The following is a 17,449-nucleotide window of genomic DNA, read 5'->3' as shown; positions in this document are numbered from 1 at the left end:
AAGCTTCCATGGCCAAGCCAGTCACCAGATATGAACACTATTGAACACCTCTGGGACATAATGGACAGGACACTTCATAAAAAGAACAAGAAAGCAACTTGGCAAGAAATTCCACAAGAGAATATTCATCATCTGATCAGTAGCATGCCTAATAGGGTCCTTGCATTGAAAAATGCAAAGGGCATTATAATGTGAATACTAAGTATTCACATTATAAGAATTAATAAATAATTTAAATGTATAATTTCAGATTTAAATAAATTTTGATTATAAGGGTGTCTATTTACTTCTGTCATATCTGTGTACATATGTGAATATGCATGTGTGTGTGTGTTTGTGTGAGTATTTGCAAGTGTACATATTTTCTTACCTGCTGGTTGTTGAGTAACTGCTGGTGAAGTAGCAGCTGTTACTGCTACACTTGGTTTTGGATAACTAGGCTCAGTAGGTACAGGTGTAACAGGTGGTGGAACAGATATCTGATAGTTGCTACTTTCAGTCTGATAACTAGTCTGTTCTGTGGTGGTTTGGAAAGTCGTTTGTTCAGGTGCAGGGACCTGGTATGCATTTGGGTCCGTAGGGGTTACAGTATAAGCATTTGCATCAGGTGGTTGTATTTGATAAGCAGTTGGGTCAGTTGGGTGTATTTGATAAGCATTAGGATCTGTTGGGGGTGGTACTGGGTATACAGCTGGATCAGCTGTTGACACTGCATAGGCAGCTGGATCTGTAGGGGGTGGTATGAGATAATTGGATAGATGGTAAACACTGTTGGGGTCTTGATACTGAGCATTTGGATCTTGTTGGTATGTAGCAGGAGTTGGAAACATTCCAGTCACTGGGTCTGCTTGGTAAGCTACCACTGCTGAAGGATCTTGTGTATATGCTACATTCGGATCATGCTGGTAAACCATGTTTGGATCTTGTTGGTAAGCAATATTTGGGTCATGCTGTGCATAGTAATCATAGCCATTGCCTTCACCGGAAATATTGTATTGTTGCATATATTCTTGTTGTTGTTGAATGTAAGCTGCTTCTTGTTGCTTTTGAAATTCTGCACGTTCATCTTCTGCTCTTACTTGGGCCTCAAACTGTTGGCGCCGTTCTTCTTTGCTCAGCTTGGGCGGTGTAGGTAGCAGAACACGCCTGTTGAAACCATAAATTCTATATATGTAAAATGCAAAATATAACACTTAAATGAATTGCATGAAAGAAACAAGGCATATATAAAACATAAAAACAAACAATACATACATTTGAGATAAATAATACTAGAAAGACATCATAACTATTCATATTGATATTAACAATATTATAATAGTATTAGAATTAATCAAGCACATGTGTATGTGTTCTTTAATATGTAGCTTCAACATCTAACTATATTAAAGAAAGACATTAACATTGTAACTCAATGAATTATTCGGTGATCCATTGAAGAACTATCTAGATGTGAAGATTCTATAGGTAGAAACACATTGAATAGATTTCCCATTGCCTTTTTTTCTGGCTATGGGTGCATTGGAAATAAGGGTTAAACATTAACAAAACATTATGTCTGCTTTGTCTTTGCTGCTAGTAGCAATGAACTACTTTTACCTCTACAATATCCATTTAAGGGGTTGGAACTGAACTAGTGTCAGTTCAAGGATAGGTAAGCCAATGGCTAAAGTGACTTAAACATGAAGCAGGAGATAACAAATAAATTGACTAGCACTACACCCACTGTGGTGCTATAGTAGAAGACAATTGCTATAGACTGGGACTGAACCTGAAACCACATGGGTGGGAAGCTTGTTAACGGCACAGCCACACTTAAGCTTATACTCAGCAATAGAAGATAAAATTCGTATTTCCCAGATTCATTAATTTCATCTATAGATTATTGCCAATAAACAGATATAATTACTTCACAAAAACAAAATATTTTAAAAACTATATTGCAATAGTATTGAGATTTAATATTTCAACTAAAATTAATTATAAGAGTTGTTTGCAATATACACAATAATTCTTTGCCTCACATCATATTTTGATTTGAAGTATTTCAAAACAAACTGGTATTTCCTATAGGCATGTTTGATGTTTTTTCTTATTATTAATATTTTTTTGTTCCTGAAAATATAATTCATTATTTCTTTGCAATAGCTGATGGTTTTATTCCAAGTTCTGTGATTATTTAATCTATAATTTGCCTTAGGCATTCTTTCATCTTTATGGCTCTTTTACGATTCACTTTTCTGGCTTGTGTTTTATCCCATGTACCATGCACATCATTTGTTATCATTGTTAGGTGTTGGGAGTCAATATAATAAGCTAGTCCCACTTACCCAAATTTCAGGCCTTATGCCTATAGTGGAAAGTATTATTATTATTATTACTATTATATAAAGTGGTGAGCTGGCAGAATCAGTAATGCATTGGACAAAATGCCTAGCAGCATTTCTTCTGGCTGTCAACATTTTGAGTTCAAAATCCATGAAGATAAACTTAGCATTTATGTTTTTGGGGCTGATAAAATAAAGTATCAGTAAAGTACTGCAGTCAATGTAATAGATCTGTAGCTCCCCACAAAATTGCTGGCCTTGAGCCAAAATTAGATGATTATTACTGAAATAAATTCCCTGTGAATTAAATTTCACAATTTGACACCCATCCCAGATTTAAAGGCTCACTCTACAAATGACATTAAATTGAATACATGAAATAAAACAAAATACCTAGGCCTATTGGGATTGAGCAATTCTTGAACATCATCCCGCCTTCGATCTGAGCGTGTTCTAAAACGATTATGATTTTTATCAGGTGATGCCTCATATCTACGCTTACGATCTCTTTCTGTAAAAAAATATAAAAATATGATAAAGCAATGCAAAAACTAACTCCACACTCAATCTTAAACATAACTTAGGAAATATAGCTTCTATATGTATATATATATATATATATATAATAACAATTTACTTGTTTGAAGGAAGGAAAAACAATTACAGTTTTGAATACAAAAGATATGTGTATTTAAAATAGAAAATAAAGAAGCTGAATATTTGTTGAGAAGCAATCAGTTTAATTACAATTAAAAGTTATAAACTTGCCTAATTCTCTTTCTGTTCTTTTCCGCTCTTCAACCTTTTCTTTCTTTGGAATTTTGAAAACTTCCTGTTAAAAACAAAAAAAAGAAATACATTAAGTATTTTTGTGTGGGTGTGTATGGGTTTACAACAGAAAAAATAGTTCAAAACACATAGAGTTTCAATGCTTTTATTCTTTTTGAAACTGGGAACACTGCAGGTGTGACTCAAAGCCTTGAGCCTTGTGTGCACCACATTTCAAATGCTATAAAGTGTTAAATACAAAACTCAAACCCCTGAATAAATATTTTCAGCTTCAAAAATAATTCAACACACACACAACTATGTATATGTGTACAAACACATTTGACTTACTAACCTAAGTCCAGTGACTAAATAAGCAAACTACTCTCCTACACCTAATTAGTAAAAATAATTGTTGCTTTTCAAAAACAAGTTGCATTCAGTTCCAAACATTATGCACATATAAAGAAAATGCATAAGTTGTTTTATCAGCATGGGGCATAAATTGTGAAGTGATGATACAGAAGTCTGTTTGGTCAAGGTTGGCCCTGATCAAAGTAACCCTGCAATGATTAGCCCCATTTTATTTTCAATTCAATGTATCTAGGGCTACATTATTTAATGTGTCCTTTCTATTTTAAACTTGCAAGGTGTGGTTTCAAGGGAACTCAGCTGCTATTCTTTAGCAAATTAAGCACCTAAAGATGCTCTTTTGTTAGCTTGATGTAGAAGTTAATAGCACAAGTAACGGAGTATAGTTGAATTCATGAACTTCGTTCAGAATGTTACAGGATGGATTTCCTATACATACAAGTTCATTTATAGATTACAGATATTCACACACACACACACAATACATTTATTATTAATAATTCTTTCTACTATAGGCATAAGGCCTGAAATTTCAGAGGAAGGGTAGTCAATTACACCAACCCCACTGCTGAACTAGTACTTCTTTTATCGATCTCAAGGGGATGAAAAGCAAAGTTGACCATGGCAGCATCTGAACATAGAATACAAAGAGGAAGAAGAAAGGCTGCCAAACAGTTTGTTTAATATGCTAACAATTCCTCCAGCTCATCACCTTGAGTTTTTTTCATAAGAATAATCTGTTTACTTAGTACATTTTAGCCACTGCACTTCGTTTGTTTCTATCTCTATTTTACCCATTTCATGGGTTAAATCAATATCCTTTTGGCTGACTATCTTCCTGTTGCCAACCTTTATCTGTTTTTCAAATAAAGGATCTCCTGTTTCATACATCTTCATGGGAATGAAGTGAGTGGACAATTTGTTGAAAGACCTAACAACAAAATTGCTCACAGTCTGCAACTTTTATAGAGTGCAATTGTCAACACACACATATACAGGTGCATGTGTGTGCACTTGCACACACACAACTATACACAATAGGCTTCTTTCAGTTTCAGACAAAGCTTTGATTGGCCCAAGGTTGTGGTAGAAGACACTTGCCCAATGTACTCTGCTGCTGGACTGAAACCAAAACCATATAGTCAGGAAGCAAACTTTTTAACCATACAGCCATGCCTATTTCTCCATACAAACATATCTGTGATGTAACATTAAAACAAGTTATTTTAAATGTTTACTAAAAGTGTTACCTTCAAATCACTCCAGTGCTTGAGTAGGTCAGTGGCGAGAGAAACCACTGATGACAACTTGCTTGAATCAAAGTTCTTCTCGTCCGCTGCTACCTTGACCTCATTGCTGCTGTCATCGTCTTTTGTTAAAGTATCGTCTTCTGACTTTTCTTTCGTTGATTTCTCAAGTATATCTGGAGAGGAAGATTCAGCTTCATTAGACTGGATTTTGTCGTCAACTACAGGTGAAGAGGAAGATTCACTTGATAACTCTTTTTGCAGTTCTGGTTTAATAAGAATTCCACTTTTAGGCACTCCACTAGAAGGAGATTTAGAAGATCTGGTTTCATCTAAATCGTCTATGTACAAATTTCCTCCTGGGGTAGAATAATCTGTATATGTCATATCAGAGCTGTCGGCAACTTCATTCAGTCCATTTTTAGTTGTAGGTTCATTGACATATATCATGCCGCTCAACCGGCTACACTCTGACATTTCACTGTCCGAACTAGTTTCGTCAGCAAATTTAACCTTCTTCTTCGGTGGTCGTTCATCTCGACTTGCCACTGATGAAGGAGTACCAGCTTGTGACGAATTATCATTGCTTTGTTCTGTTTCAATTTCGGGATCTGCCGTCAATTTAAGTTCAGTAGCCCATTTTATAACCATAGGTAAAATTTTACTTTCTTGCAGAATTGTCTTGTTAGTTATGGGAAGCATCTTCAAAGTGTCCAAGATCTACAAAAGAAATAAAAAGAGTTTCATATTATTGCAATGCTTATTAGAACCCATTACATGTAATATAAAAATATATTTATAGCTATAAACAGCAAATAATACCTGTAATTTTAAATAGGGAGCCCCATCACCAATATCAGCCATCCAGCTCCACAGTAAAGGTAGGCCATGATAGTCCAAGAATAGACGCAAACAAGCCTGCTCATTTGTGCCCTAAGAATGAAAAAGGAAAAAAAAAAGCAGAATGAAACAGATCAAAATGAAAGACAGACAGATTATTTATAGATTAAAATTCAGAAAACATGGTATCATGGTATTGGGTTGTCTGGAAAGTTCATGCCGATTTATAGTAGCTTACCTTTCGACTTATTTGCCATGAAACCACCTCAATTCTGGGAAGAGGGTATTTTCAAGTTAAAGGAAAGATGGAGACACATTGTGCAACAAAATGGTTCATATTTGGTTGATTAAAAATGTAATGGCAAGTATTTATTGACCTTTTTCTTTCCTTTAAAAATCGGTACAAACTTTCCAGACAACCCAATAGAATCAATTTTACTTCATAATTATTTTGTAGCAGCAACAACTGACATAAGGGAAGGCTGTGTGGCCAAGAGGCTTGCTTTACAGCCACATGGCTCTGTGTTCAATACCACTGTATTGCAGCTAGGGTAACTGTCTTCTACTATAGCCAGGAGTTGACCAATGCCTTATGAGAGAGTATGTAAAATGGAAACCAAAAAGCTAGGTGTGTGTGTGTGTGTGTGTGTGCGAATGCATGCATGCTTGTCTATGTCTGCATTTGTGTCCCAGGGTCTTGATATTTGTACACTATAAACAAAACTACTGGTCATAGAACCATCTACACCTTGGAAAAATGGTGTTATTTGTCTGCAATATTCCATGAAACATGACTTGCTATTGTTCATGTTCAAAGGACTAGGGAAAATATTACCTTGCTAGGAACAGGTGAAGTTTCATGACAAGAACATCCAACAGTAGAAAATTTGCTTCAATGAGTTTCATCAAATCCATGCAAGCATGGAAAAGTGGACATTAAATGAAGATGGTGATGGAGTGTTGTACAATATATAAAATACATCCATTTTTAGTGGAAACAAAGTGATGGGTTTAGTGAGACTGGTTTTTGTGACAAGGTTTAAAGTCTGATTCACCTACCTGCAATATGCGCAATATGGACAATCGATGGTCATTACTTTCTGCTCTAACCATTAACCTGCACAGGTTAAGTACATGTTCTTTATTCTTTAATCCTTCTAACTGGGACATTCGTTCCATTTCTTCTTCCAACTAAAAACAAAATCAGGATACAGAGAAAAGGAAAAATGAAAAAGAAAAAGGAATTTAAAATGTAGATTTTCTATAGTATTATAAATGGAAAAACAAAATGAAACTCAGATAGTTTGCCTTAAGGCAAGATATTAAGGCAACACAGAAAGGCATTTTGTGGATTTGCAATCAAATCAATAAGCCTGATGGCAGAAAGAGAGTTAAATTAACGAAATTAGGTAAGGTAATATAGTTATCACACTAAACGTGATCTAAAAAAAAAATTTTAATCATTAAAAAAAGTGGAAAATTCATAGAAATTTAGTTTTTATGTATATGTGTGTTTGTATATATTATATATATGTATATGAAAATAGATATAAAGTTATATAAAACAAAAGAAAATTTTCCTAGGGAAACTGAATATCACCACAATGCAAGAAAACTATTTTTAAAATAAATTAACACATTAGCATCAGACAGCATTTATTCACTTTTGTAACAGAGACAAAAACAAGAGACAAAAAAATTTTTGTTTTTTAAACTGAGTGGATAGTTTAAAACAGAATATTGACAAATTACTTTACAAATGTAGCAGAGAAAATTTTTTCTTAATTCAGCAAACAAAAGTACAAAGAAATTGGCAATGTTCTTGCAAAATATATGAAATGCCTCAGGTAGAGAAATTCATTTTCCAAAAGCTTGACAACCTCACCACAATATCTCTAACAATAGCAATGGTTTCTTGGAGAGTTATTAAACCTTATATTAGTTAAGGTAGGAGAGAAGTAAAGAAATTGAAAGATATATGGTAGAGGAAACAGGCTCAGTTCACCAAAACACAAACCACTTCACACATGATAATTATCTCTTTTGATTACATACAGGACTATATTCTAAGAAGGAAGAAAGAAGAAAGCCTGTTCCGATGCCAACCATTATCTTACCAGCAGTTATTTTGCACTCTGGCATGGTCTGTAAAATAAAGAAGGAAGTTTGGCCCAAGAGTTGGGATTCAGAATTGTGAGGCAGAGATTCATCCCCACCATCTAATCTTCTATCCCCACTCTCCCTTCTAGTCACCTTCTTGTACTTTGAGGGTACGCTCTAACAACTCATCATCTTTATCTTTCTTTCCAGCTCCACCCCAATTACCTGCAATCACCCTCATATAGCTATGTATCTCCTCTACAACAAAAAACTTGTTCTTGCCTTACCATACTTTAATTTCTGAACACCTAGCACAAAGCCACCTCCTTCCTACTCTATGATACTAGTCAAGGGAAATCTTAGTTTTGTGAGTTATTACATGGTAACCTCACTTATGCTGGCGTTACATAAATAGCATCCAGTATACTTTAAAGTGGTTGGCATTAGGAAAGGCATTTAACTGTAGAAACCATCCCAAAGCAGACAGTAGAGGTTGGCACAGTCCTCCAGATTGTTGGATCCTACTGAACTATCTGCCTCATGCCAGCATGGAAAACATGTTAAATGATGAGATTTATTTATGGTAATGCAACATATCTGCCTCCATAATTATAATATATTAAAGCTACAATAATGCAACTTTAAGACAATAATTAACCAACCTCAACAAAATTCAATCTTGAGCTATAAATAAAACTGAATAATTGGATAATAGATTAATTGAATCAGTTATGATAGCTTAAATGAAAAAAAACATCTTACTAAAATGTCTTCATTTTCTTTGATTTTGAAAATGTTAACTATTAGTAATTTATGATGAATCTCAAAATCAAGTTATAAAAATTATCAACCAACCAATTTAATAAAGTGCTCTAATAAATTGGATACTAATTAAAACACTGAAAGTAGAAATGACAGTAGATAATGTGAAACGTAAATTAATAAAACAGAAAACATCCAACAATTAATACATACAAATAGACATCAATAAGTATCTGGGTGTGTTTGTGTGTCTATAAACACACATACACACATAAATACATATACTGAAAATATGTATAAATGCTGTCAACATGCATGATTATTTAAAGACTTAGTATAATTAAAGTCAGATTTTTAGATGTGTGAGTAATGTATATGTATGTGTGTGAGAGAGAAAGATAGAGTGAAAGAGAGAGACAGAGAGAGAGAGAAAGTGAAAATAGAAATGCAAAGAAGCTGATAGTTTTTCACTTTATACAAACAGTAAATGAAAGCTGGGGAAGGGACTGAACATTATATGGGGGTTAAGGGTGGAGAACGAACCCCTGAAATTTAGGTATCATAGCCTACAGATGGTTAGTGACACATGACACATCTGCTGCTGTAGTTTGTTGCCTAGTCTCAATACTAGCAGGAGGTTAGTTTCTAATTTTACCATGAGTAGTTTTATCTGGCCATCTGGTTGCTTCTTAACGGCGCCTTGTTCGTCATCGCCGTCGTCCTCCTCATCACCGTTGTCACCACCATTGTCGTCACCGTCATCACCATCATCATCACTCTGCGACATGTTGTTCCATTGCTTATTGAGCTTTAGGATATTCTGGAAATAGGGTCAGGGGAAAAGGTTTTGAAAATTCCATTCCAGTATCACAGGCTTTCTACAGAATTCCAACAACTGATTTCAGGCATATGATGGAACAGCTGACTTCAAGATATTTAGAGGAATTTGGTTATACAACTCAAAAAAGCAAGAATTCGAGTTAAGTATTTTTAGTTCAAAGACAAGAGATATAAAATACGTATATCCTCAACACTATTCTCTTATTCTAATTCTTTTCTCATTTTAAACTTAGTCGTAAAACATGTATAATTTCTTTATAACAACTACAAAGCTAATTAAGCCTTTATGAAATAATATAGTTTTGACCAAACTTTGGCTAAGAAAAAGCAATAGAAGTCCTTTTATTGGACAAATATTATTTTCACTAGCCATCAAAATGAATTTCAGTTAAGTTGTCACTTAAATATATTATTCCAATAATCAATATATCAATTACATTCTAAATAAATTTCATAAGATGCTACACTGTCAGTGTTAGATTTGAAGAAAGCCATGGTTACAGAACATCGTAAAATAAAATAAAGTTCTAGAATTCAGAACTTGAAGAAAATAAAATACTTTTTTTTTTTTTCAAGTTACAAAATTAGAAAACCTTTTGTTTTAGAAAAGGTTTTAAAAATTCAATTTACAAAAAGAATTAACAGATAATAAATTTTGCCAGACATGATAAAAATAATTTGAAAATTTCAATTGCAAAAAAAAAAAGAGGAAAAATGGAATGAAAATGTAAACAGAAATTAGAATTTTCAAAAACAAAGAAAAGCAAACAAAAAGGGTATCCAAAAGGAAACTTAGAACTTTTAAGTCAGAATTTTATCTCTCCAACCTATATTTTTGTACTTGCTAATTAACATATTTGATCAGTGACAGAATCTGTGATGTTGATTTTTAATTATTAAAGACCTGTGCAATTGGTGGATGGCCAGATCAAAATCATTGGTAAAATTAGAAAATAAAAAATTTTGCTTTTGATAAAAACCAAAATAATAATAAAAAAATACTATTCTTCCTTGTAATCTATAACATATATATTTGTGTCTAATAATAAAGTAGAATAGAACTTGGGACCTAAACAAAAGCTTACAAACAAGCTTTTAGAACAATGTAAACCAAAAAAAAAAAAATAATGAATTAATTTTAAGAGTTTTTAAATATCCACAGCAGCATTAATATTTTAACTTAGAAGCATGATTAGTACCAAAAATCCAAATAAAATTAATTGAGTTAATGGCTCTGATAGAATTGCTTGAATCACATTATAAAGCATTAACCAATCTATATAGATAAGCCGAGATTGCAAGGGCAGCTTTTAGGCAACAAACCAAGCTCTGTAACTAAATGGCTAGCCAATTAAAATGAGAACAAATTAGTATAAAATAATTCATTATTTCATTTTAATTTTTAAAAAATGTCAAATGTATTCCTAATCTTTAAGTTATACCACTTATTTGGTTATTTATAAGCAAAAATGTTATGATAAAAGAAAAGGAAAATAAAAAACCAGACTACCCATATCCCAGTAACAAATTAGAAATAAATCATAGAAGTGGTATTTTACAAAAAGATTAAGTAATTTGACCAAAAGCTTTTATTTCTGAAATCATCTTGGCCATAATTACCCAACAGAACAATTTTTTTAAGTGGAATATAGCATATTTTGAATTAGTAAACTCACAGATTCATCTTCAAACTCTTTCTTTTTCTTTTCTGAGGAAACACTTTTCTTCTTGGATTTCACTGTAGACTTTTTCTTACCACCTATTGTTCCTCGACAACAACTTGAGCCACAGTGACATTTTTGTGCTTGTTTGCTACACAAATAATACAAAATGCCACTGAAAAACTTTTCTAACTATTCATATATTTGGAATTTAAAAAGAAAAGATCTAAGTCAATGTTAAACTAACAAGATGTGGTCATTTATGTGAACCATGATTACAACAAAGAAAGTTGAAAGATTTTTTCAACAAGTAAATACTGAACAGTATATAAAGGATTTTATCCTTTATATACTGTTCAGTATTTATACTGTTTATTTATTCAGTATTTATACAGTATTTATATATATACTGTTCAGTATTTAACACTATACTGTTCAGTATTTATGTGTTGAAAAATATATCTTTCTACTTGTTCTATTATTCATGAACTTTAAAAAAGTATTTTTTTAAATTTAATAAAGAATATTAAATACAACGGAATAGGGCATCATTAGCCGGATCTTATGTCAAAAGATATTGTTATTTAATAATACTGTAAAATATTTGATTAAATAATAAAACTGAATCACACAGTTGACTTTAATGGATAAAAAGTACTAGCTTAATATCAAAGCTTTAGCTCCATCATATGTCAGGTTAACTCTCTTGTTAAGTAGTGTAACAAAGGAATGAAATAATACACCTAGATATCAGATTTACCTTTCAAACTGATAATCAAATGTCATCTCCTGCCCAGCACTAATATACTTTTTGGTGAAAAATCCAATTCGCAGCATTCCATTTACTGTCCACTAAAGAAAAAATAAGTAAATAAATAAGCTGAGTGTGACAATTGATTCTGCAGATAATATATGAAAATTTCTATTTATAATGAATGTACGGTGAAACAAAGTCAAACTGATTTAACTAAATGTTAGTTTGAATTTCTCTATGATTACAAAAGATCTGAGGTGTTTCTCTCTACCAAATCAACTTCCAAAACAACACCTGCTGAAGGTACTATGCAGTGGGACTGAACCATAAACCATGTGGTAGGGAAGTAAACTTCTCAACCACACAGCCATGCCAGCACCTATCAAATGAAAATGAAATCAACTTATCTGCCACGAGTCAAACCTCACAGTAGCCAATGTGTAATGATTGTGAACAAGGCACATAAAATCGTTTGCTCCAGTTTACTTGGTTTACAAGAGGCTGCACCCCGATTTAACAGCAAGCAGTTTGCATAAGGAACAACATATGGCAGTAAAAACAAACTGTTATAATCGTATGCATATGATCAATTCTGAAAAATTATAAGACCTATGCTAGCATAGAGGAATTATAGGAAAAAACAGTTCCTTCTCACAAACTCACCTTTTGAGTTTCACAATTTGGATCACAGCTATGATTAATAAAACGAGATTTATTTCCTCTGTATGTGGCATCAATCACTTCATCAGCGTTCAGGGACATGAAATAATAATGCTCCTGGCCATTTTTAGCATACTGCTTTGTCCGATTCTTGAACTGCTTATAGTCAAGAACTTCTCCAACATACTCCATGACAAATGTATGCCTACAAAAGAAAGTAAACAAAAGATTAATTGCTTTGATAGAACTAAAAAACTGTTTAAAGGAATAATTTTTTTTTTTTTAATCTTCAAAATTATATTTATTAAATGTATACTTAAGTATTTATATAGGCATGTATCGTTAGGTGTGTGTATGTATGTAATCATCATCATCATCATCATTTAACATCCATTTTGGACAGTTTGACATGATCAGTGAAACAGAGCTGCATTGTGTTCCATGTCAGCTTTGGCATGGTGTCTAAAGCTGGATGCCCTTCTAATGCCAACCATTTTACAATGTGTCCTGAGAGCTGTTTTTTTTTTTTTTTTCATGCCACCAGCACTACTAGGGTTGCCAAGTATCTTGCAAGTGAGGAAAAGACAAAAAAAGGGGACGGCAAATAGTAGCAGAAAGGGAAAGGCCCTTCAACTAAGTAGAGGTGATGATGGTATTTGAGATGAGGGAGAGGTGATATTTTTACGTCAGGGACAAGCGTCTTGCTACAGATAAGATACATAGCTACCCAACATTTATATCAGAGTAAATGGCAGTATCTGAGAGAAAGTTAAGATGGTAGTTATGGACAGTGGATCAGGAGTGGGTGGTTTATAAAAGTGAGAGGAAAGAATAGCAGATAGTTAGAGATAGGAGTAGAGGTGAATATAGAGGGTGAAGAACAAGAATGGAGAAGTGGTTTGAAGGGAAATACCAGTAGATACACACACACACACATGCATGTATATGTGCATACCATTAAGGCTACTCAATTACCTTCTCCTTTTCTCAATCTCACTGTATTATGTTGCCTGTGTGAGTAAGAATGGCAACAGATTTCATTTGTTCACATTGCTTTTTATTGTCCTTGACCTCTCACTCACCTTGAAACAAGTGCTTTCGATGGGAAGTTTTAAATATTTTAAAACAAGAAGTTTGTATCACAGAATCAGGAGTAGTCTCAAGCATGTTGGTATCAAAATAGTTAAGGGGATCACCCCAGGTAAGGACTCTAGCTATATTCCCCACCTTGCAATTTAGTATCAACATTTATTTATCCTTACCATTTATCCATTGCTTGCTATCTGTCATGCTCTTATCCCTAATTTCTTCTGGTACCGGTGCCATAATGCATTCAGTGCACTGTATAAAGATGTTGCGCCTGACTGGCCTTCGTGCAGGTGACACGTAAAAGCACCTACTACACTCTCTGAGTGGTTGGCGTTAGGAAGGGCATCCAGCTGTAGAAACTCTGCCAAATTTAGATTGGAGCCTGGTGTTGCCATCCGGTTTCACCAGTCCTCAGTCAAGTCGTCCAACCCATGCTAGCATGGAAAGCGGACGTTAAACGATGATGATGATGATGATAGGAAGAGCATCCAACCACAGAAATCAAACCAAAAATGAAAACTGTGAGATTGCTCCTCCTATCTATCTACAAGTGCAATAATGACCATCCAACCCATAGAAGCATGGAAAAGTAGACTTAAAACAATGATGATGATGGTTAAAAACAATAGTTTCTAAGTAAGACTACTTACGGCAGGACATCTTCAAGAGTCATTAATCCAAGTCCTTTGTTTTCTGTCTGGAATGTTGTGACATTTACATATTGATGCTAAAAAGTACAAAATAGTGTTTTTATTATTACATTTAATTCCTGAGTATCAGTTGTAATCTAAAAGTGTTACTAGAATTTATACATTTGTTTCAAATGTTATATTTTCATAGCAGGAGTCACTTAGGCGCCATCTTGGGCCCTTAGTCTTGTAAGATGTAAGACAATCTTCACCAGAGCTGGTGCACTAAAAAAACACACATCACTTTGAAGTGATCGATGTTAGGAAGGGCACACGGTTGTACAGAAACCATATTAATACAGACATTGAATTCATAAGATCTTGTCAAACTGTTTAACCCATGCCATGAGATGGGCAGGTCTTCTGAAGCATAACATTTGCCAGTTATTCCATCCTCGTCCCTTATTGTTCCTTCACGAGGTTCAAAGTCTTGCATCATTATATATATATATATAGAGAGAGAGAGAGACAGACAGACACATACACACACATGTACATTGGGCCTCACTGAGGAAATGACAAGAGACCAGGGGATGTGGTAATTTGCTGTACTTGATAGATGTGTCAAGCTAAGTAAAATCACCATCTTCTACACATACAGGCTTGTCTTTTAAGGTGCAGGTGCCACTTAAAAAGCACCTCTGTGGGTGTTATATAATAAGCACCCAGTACACTATTAAGTGGTTCATGTTAGGAAGGGCATCCAGCCAAAGAAGCCATGCTACAACAGACAGTCAGAGTCTGGACAGCTTTGCTAGCCAGCCCCATGTCAAACCGTACTAACCATGCCAGCATGGAAAGCAGACATTAAATGATGATGATGATGGTGATGATCTATACATACACACCCCTTACATTTCCTAAAATTTCAACAATGATAAACAAGGACAAATACAATCAAAAGATATTTCATATAAGATCAACAATTTTAATGACTAAAGAAAACATCTTAAGTTATTTGAGGTAAGTAGAGCATAGTGTGCATTAATCTAGCCCATATTTTTCTTATGATTCAGTCAAATGATAAACAGCAGTATCTATAACCTTTTCTAGAGTCTCTAAGATCGACAGGAGAGAGGAAGATATCTTCATACCAGTGACCTTATCCAGACACTAGCAACACAGTAAACTCTGTGAAAAGTACTCATGGGACAGATTAAATCTACCACCTAAAAACAGGAATGAATCTTCCTAGAGATTTCCACAGTTTCTTTCTACCAAATCTCACATCCAAAACTGCTGCTCTGAGACTATAAAGGAAAGCACTTTCTCAAGTTGCTGTATAGTGGGATTGAATCCAGGATCTTGTAGTTCATCATCATCGTTTAACGTCCGTTTTCCATGTTGGTATGAGTTGGACGGTTCAACTGGGGTCTGGGAAGCCAGGAGGCTGCACTAGGCTCCAATCTGATCTGGCAGTGTTTCTACAGCTGGATGCCCTTCCTAATGCCAACCACTATGAGTGTAGTGGGTGCTTTTTATGTGTCACCGGCACAGGGGTGAGAGGGGACTGGCATCGACCACGTTTGGATGGTGCTTTTTACATGCCACTGACACGGGAGCCAGAGGGGGCTGGCATCAACGTTTGGATGGTGCTTTTACGTGCCACTGGCACAGGAGCCAGTCAAGGCGGCACTGGCATCAGCCACGTTCAGATGGTGCTTTTTACATGCCACCAGCACGGGAGCCACATTTGGATGATGCATTTTACGTGCCATCAGCACAAGGAGCCAGACAGGCGGTGCTGGCATCAGCCACAACTACAATTTCCATTTGATTGTGGTTTGATTTCATTTTGATTTTGATGTACTTGACTCAATAGATCTCCTCAAGCACGGCATGTCGACCTACGATCCAAAGGTACTTTTTGAGTGGGCTGGTTATGTGACACTGGCGTAGGCTACAGCTGTGATCTCACTTTATTTGCTGGGTCTTCTCAGTCAAAGCATATCTCCAGAGTAAAGTAAAATTCTAAACAAAGTTTACTAGCCAAGCTAGCTTCACAAAAGTTAAACTAGTCAATTAGTTTTATAGCCAATCACATTGTCTGTTGTGTAGTAGAAGAAAATTTTTTAATGAAAAATTTCCACCAATTGATAAACATGTTTAAAATGCCTTGCCAAGGAGGAGTATGATGGTAAACATATTTGTCATAGTCAGCATCGTTATTACCACCACACCCAAAATAGCCTTAATATTGCATCATATCAAGAGTATCAAATTAGCAATGAGTATGTCAGAGGTTGCCGTCATGTTAGTAGTGATAGCAGTAATAATTGTGCTTGTGATGGCCACATTCGTAGTAGTAAAAGGTGATATCAGCCTCTGCATCATTAACTACAGCCATAACAAATATGGAGTGCTGCAACACAGCTGCCACAATCATCATCATGATAATAATTATCTTTGTTGCTTTACCAGACACACAATAACATTTTTGTATAAAATTCATCATCATCATCATTTAATGTCCATTGTTCATGCTAGCATGGGTTGGATGGTTTGATCAGAGCTGACAAGATGACGAGCTGCACCAAACTCCAGTTTGATTTGGCATGGTTTTCTACGGCTGGCTGCCCTTCCTAACGTCAACCACTCCAAGAGTGTAATGGGTGCTTTTACATGTCATTTGCATGAGACACCGCAGAGATATTTGTATCATTAACTGAAGATTGTAAAAACAATCTAATATTCAGTGTGTATGTGTGTGTGTGTGTGAGAGAGAGAATAAATGAATGCAGTTAATGTTTGAAGTTTTTTTCGATTATTTTTTTTTAATAGATAAGTTATCTAAAACTAGACACAGAATTGAACTCATTAACTTACTCGAGTGAATCTTTTGTTGTTGCAGTATTCCCCACATGGACAACGGGAACCACTGAAAATTACAGAAAATTACATGATAAAAACTGACTCAAAAAATTTCTGTTAATTACAGGACTATTAAAGCATACATATACAGCAACATTATTAGCTGCAGGACTCCTAATTCACTAAAGATTAATCTGAACTATTTTTACTGGCTGGAGATCTATCACTATCAAATTTGTATTTGAATATTTTATATAAAATAAAATTGTTTACTTGTCATTACTATAATCTTTTCTATTTTATCAATGGCTAAAAACGAATGTGTTTATGAAATTTATGCACAAATACCATAGATATATGTATGTGGGTGTATACATGAATTCATATGCATACACACACAGACATGTATAAATCTGTATTATCAATGACAATTATTACCTTGTTGGTATGCAAACTTCTGAATTTAACAATAAAATACTATTTGCTATTGCTAAGGTCTCAATCACTTTCATTATATATATATATATAT

General features: G+C 34.4%; 1 protein-coding gene across 1 annotated transcript in view; it reads right to left on the bottom strand.

Annotated features, from left to right (window-relative positions):
* Window positions 1–17,449, bottom strand: part of LOC106877592 (uncharacterized) — a 76,916-nt gene that overhangs the window by 12,695 nt on the left and 46,772 nt on the right. The window contains exons 4-16 of the mRNA XM_052972953.1: window positions 16,936–16,987; window positions 14,071–14,147; window positions 12,335–12,536; window positions 11,678–11,769; window positions 10,933–11,068; window positions 9,072–9,236; window positions 6,614–6,745; window positions 5,537–5,647; window positions 4,718–5,434; window positions 3,075–3,159; window positions 2,965–3,039; window positions 2,721–2,838; window positions 371–1,164 (exon numbers count right to left, since the gene is read on the bottom strand). Of these exons, the coding sequence (XP_052828913.1) occupies window positions 371–1,164; window positions 2,721–2,838; window positions 2,965–3,039; window positions 3,075–3,159; window positions 4,718–5,434; window positions 5,537–5,647; window positions 6,614–6,745; window positions 9,072–9,236; window positions 10,933–11,068; window positions 11,678–11,769; window positions 12,335–12,536; window positions 14,071–14,147; window positions 16,936–16,987 (2,756 nt within the window). The remainder of the gene's footprint in view (window positions 1–370; window positions 1,165–2,720; window positions 2,839–2,964; window positions 3,040–3,074; window positions 3,160–4,717; window positions 5,435–5,536; window positions 5,648–6,613; window positions 6,746–9,071; window positions 9,237–10,932; window positions 11,069–11,677; window positions 11,770–12,334; window positions 12,537–14,070; window positions 14,148–16,935; window positions 16,988–17,449) is intronic.

Source organism: Octopus bimaculoides, chromosome 1 (genome assembly GCF_001194135.2).
Source record: "Octopus bimaculoides isolate UCB-OBI-ISO-001 chromosome 1, ASM119413v2, whole genome shotgun sequence".
Classification (NCBI taxonomy): Eukaryota; Metazoa; Mollusca; class Cephalopoda; order Octopoda; family Octopodidae; genus Octopus; species Octopus bimaculoides.
This window is presented reverse-complemented; position numbering and strand designations above follow the sequence as displayed.